The sequence below is a fragment of the Crassostrea angulata genome, chromosome 4 (assembly GCF_025612915.1).
Source record: "Crassostrea angulata isolate pt1a10 chromosome 4, ASM2561291v2, whole genome shotgun sequence".
NCBI classification, from domain to species: domain Eukaryota; kingdom Metazoa; phylum Mollusca; class Bivalvia; order Ostreida; family Ostreidae; genus Magallana; species Magallana angulata.
Window position 1 is genome coordinate 6,354,790 of NC_069114.1, and position 3,652 is coordinate 6,358,441.

Consider the following 3,652-nt stretch of genomic DNA (forward strand, 5'->3'; position numbering starts at 1 on the left):
CCAATATTTATACCAAAGCTTGATAATGTATATTTAGCATGAATAGATATATGAAAAAAGAAGTTTATAGAAAATTTTGGATTTTTTAAAATAAATATTACTGAGGTACTAGCCATAATTTGAAAATGAATAACGACAATTTACCTATGCATATTCACAAACGGTTTAAGCGATACAATTGTTTAGCCAACCTTGAAATATTTTCGATTTTAAAGTATTTCCAAGACTGCTTGGAAATATCTTTTATGAAAGGTGAAGATGTTTCAAAAGTGATCATGAAAAAGATACAGACATATGATAAATAAAAGTAAATAATTCTACAAATTCAATAAAGTAATAATTTTTCAATAGAAAGGGAATACCATTGATATATAGTGTTACGGGTAATTTAATGTTCAAGTGTGATATCAATATACTATAGTACACTAAACCAAAGTTCTAGGTGATCACCCAATATAAATACCTTTACTATATGAAACAAACACATTTGTTTATGTTGTCGTTAGGGTGACTGATTTCCTTTTATTTTCCAAGTAGTTAAGAATAATGTAGCTCTCTTGGTCTCTGGTTGCGAGCCGAGGCAATTGCCTTTCGGTTTTTGTTTTAGGTTGCCAGTGGAAATGGCGATTTAAAGTGAGAAAACTAAGTTAAATAACATTTTATTCGTATTGCTTATAAATAAAACAATTTTGAGGATAAAAAAAAGCAGGCTCTTAGTAAGTACAATCAGTCTAAAAACAATCCCGAGATTAAAATTTCAACAGTTCAGACTCTTTCCTCAATGGTTATTCTGACAATCTTAAGTTGTTTCCTTTTGAAAAATGTAACTAAAGACTAATCTCATTTGCCAAAAGGTTGCCATTGAAATGAACCACACGCAGAGAAAATTAATTTCTTTTTTTTGACAGATTTCATGACGGATAATTGCTTTCAATCGATATTGTCTTATTTTATGTGTGATAATAATGAGGCAACATAGCGGTTACAAAATGTTCAAAAGTTCACATTTTATATTTTGCAATTTTAAAATTATTCTAATTTACTGAGTAAACAATTAGAATTTTTTTAAGGATTATATTCTTAAAGGTACATGGATATTCATTCAACAATACAATAATATAAAATAATCTCTCTCTCTCTCTTTCTCTCTCTCTCTCTCTCTCTCTCTCTCTCTCTCTCTCTCTCTCTCTCAATTGTTCGTTTTCTGTGTTTTTTGTCAATATCTCTATGTATGCATTACTGTTGAATAATAGCTTCAGAATGAAATTGAATTTATCCAAACAATAGATTTATTATTTCGGAAAAGTGTGTAATTCGTTGCAACAAATATTATTTTTTTAAATTCAAGTTTTCTTCCGACCTAAAAGACTTAATTAATATTTCTTATTTATCTCTATCAAAACGCCATACAAATTTTCCTAAAGAACATAAGCTCAGGAGCAGTTACAAAATTTATCCCTGATCTCATGAGAACTTCCGTAAATGCACTTCAAATATAAAGCTGATTAAAAAAATGAGAGATCTGTTTTAAAAATCACCTTCTAATTATAAACTCTTTACTAAAAACAGGTGCGTCTTAAATATCATACACTGATTTTTTTTACAATTCTTATCAGTTAATTCACATGGGAAAATCTTAACAATTTGGTCAAAATGTAAAGGTGAAACTCAAAATATAAGGTTCAATGGAAAATAATAGTTTAAAATGAGGCACATAAATACACAAAAGAAAGGTTTTATACTGTCCTCTGTAACCAGACCACTGTACATACATTACACAATAGAGAGATTCTAGCGCTAAAAAAAATCAGAGGAGGCTATATTTGTATTATTATTCTCTGAACATGTTTGCAATTGATTAATTGCACCACATTCATACTATCATAAAATTAGCATAAATCAAGAAAGATAACTCCCATTTCAAAATATTATAATTATTTTATATCTATTTGAATAATATATATATATATATATATATATATATATATATATATATATATATATATATATATATATATATATATATATATATATATATATATATATATGACAAACACGTGATTTTCTTCACACTAAATAAAAATCCGTAAACGTTATATTGCATGCAATTTTCATTTTTAACGAAATAATGTTTGGTTATATGATCTGATAATGCGGTTTTAGCATGTTGAAAAAGATGAGACAGATGCTGAATCAGTACTTATATAAACCGACTAAGGACGGATATAATCAAACAGAGGACAGCTTCTTGATACGTGTATATGTATCAAGTTAGAAGAAAATGTCACATACTCTGCTTGCTATATCGCTCATTTTGCTTGGTCTTACGATCGGCGGGAACAGTTTACAAACAGGCACAGAGACAAAGGTTGATTTGTTGAAGTCGCTAATCTACGACAACACCAAAGCCACAGTAACCCTGGATTCTGTGGCTCTAAAACAGCTTATTCAATTTTCATCAGGTAATTTGTGGAACAATTTAATTCCTTTAAGTCATATTTTAGTTCGTTGATACCTATGTATAGTCAAAAAAAATGTTAATTGTGTACAGTTTATTTTGATATGGCTACAGGTTCATCAAACTTTCGACAAAGAGTCAGCTTTTCTGTCTACGTAAGAATAAAACCTCTTATGCTTGGAGCTGGACAAACAGTAAAATATGACGCAGTCCTGACAAATGACGGGAACGGATATGACGACAGAACGGGAGTGTTCACGTGTCCTGTGGCGGGAACTTACATGTTTGTTGTCGATTCTTTATCTAAAACTGGGATCTTCTTGCATTTGAAATTAAACAGGAAAACCGTGGGTACATTGTATGTGTCAACTGCATATCAGAAAAACCCTTTAATCCAAATAAGCAGAACTGTCGTTTTGAAGTTACAGATGGGAGACCATGTCAAGGTTGAAAATCATGGAGGAAATGGTTACATATACAATGACCTATCCTCGGGATTTAATGGAGTCCTCTTATACTGACGTATATAATCAGGCTTTGTTATAAAATTTCTAATCAGAATAAAAATACCAAAACAGGGTAACAGTTTTTGTCATCAATAACAATGTAATCAGAACGATCGAAATTTACAGTGTATAAAAAAAAAAGCAAAATATTAAAGCATGGAAATGCTTAAGATACAACAACTAACTGATAGTACACCAGATCTTAGAAAGTTTTTATTTGTCGAGAAAACAAGCGATGTTTCCCCATTTAATTCTAAGTTTAAAAGAATTTTGCTAAATTTCTAAAAAAATATATATAATTTTTTCATAATGTGATGATAAGTATTATTTTTATTAAATTGTCAATATTTTTTTTTTCGTTGCTTAAAAAGATACATTCCAAACGTATGAATACTCATTTGACGTAATAAAAAAATGGTGATTTTAACAAATTGATTATTTTTTTTTTTAATATGCTTAAGTAAATATTTTCTGCATATTTAGTTCGTAGGTAGATTTACTTTTTATTCATTTAGTTTCCCCTCTTTTAACGAGGCCGGGTCTAATTTGTTCTGCCCTAGATTTTTTGATGAAACTTTTTGCATGAATTTCTACTGATATAATTATTATTTTAAGATTAAAAAATAAGACATTTACCACACCGTTCGTTTAGGGGGTCATCTCAAAGTTTGTTAATCTTTAACATAGG

The 3,652-nt window shown here is 29.3% G+C and overlaps 1 protein-coding gene across 1 annotated transcript; it reads left to right on the forward strand.

Annotated features, from left to right (window-relative positions):
• The first annotated feature begins 2,253 nt into the window (after positions 1–2,253).
• Positions 2,254–3,016, forward strand: LOC128179666 (complement C1q subcomponent subunit B-like). Its single transcript, XM_052847178.1, has 2 exons — positions 2,254–2,462; positions 2,573–3,016. Exons 1-2 carry the CDS (start codon positions 2,282–2,284, stop codon positions 2,977–2,979), a joined length of 588 nt encoding a protein of 195 aa, XP_052703138.1. The 5' UTR covers positions 2,254–2,281; the 3' UTR covers positions 2,980–3,016.
• The last annotated feature ends 636 nt before the right edge of the window (positions 3,017–3,652 follow it).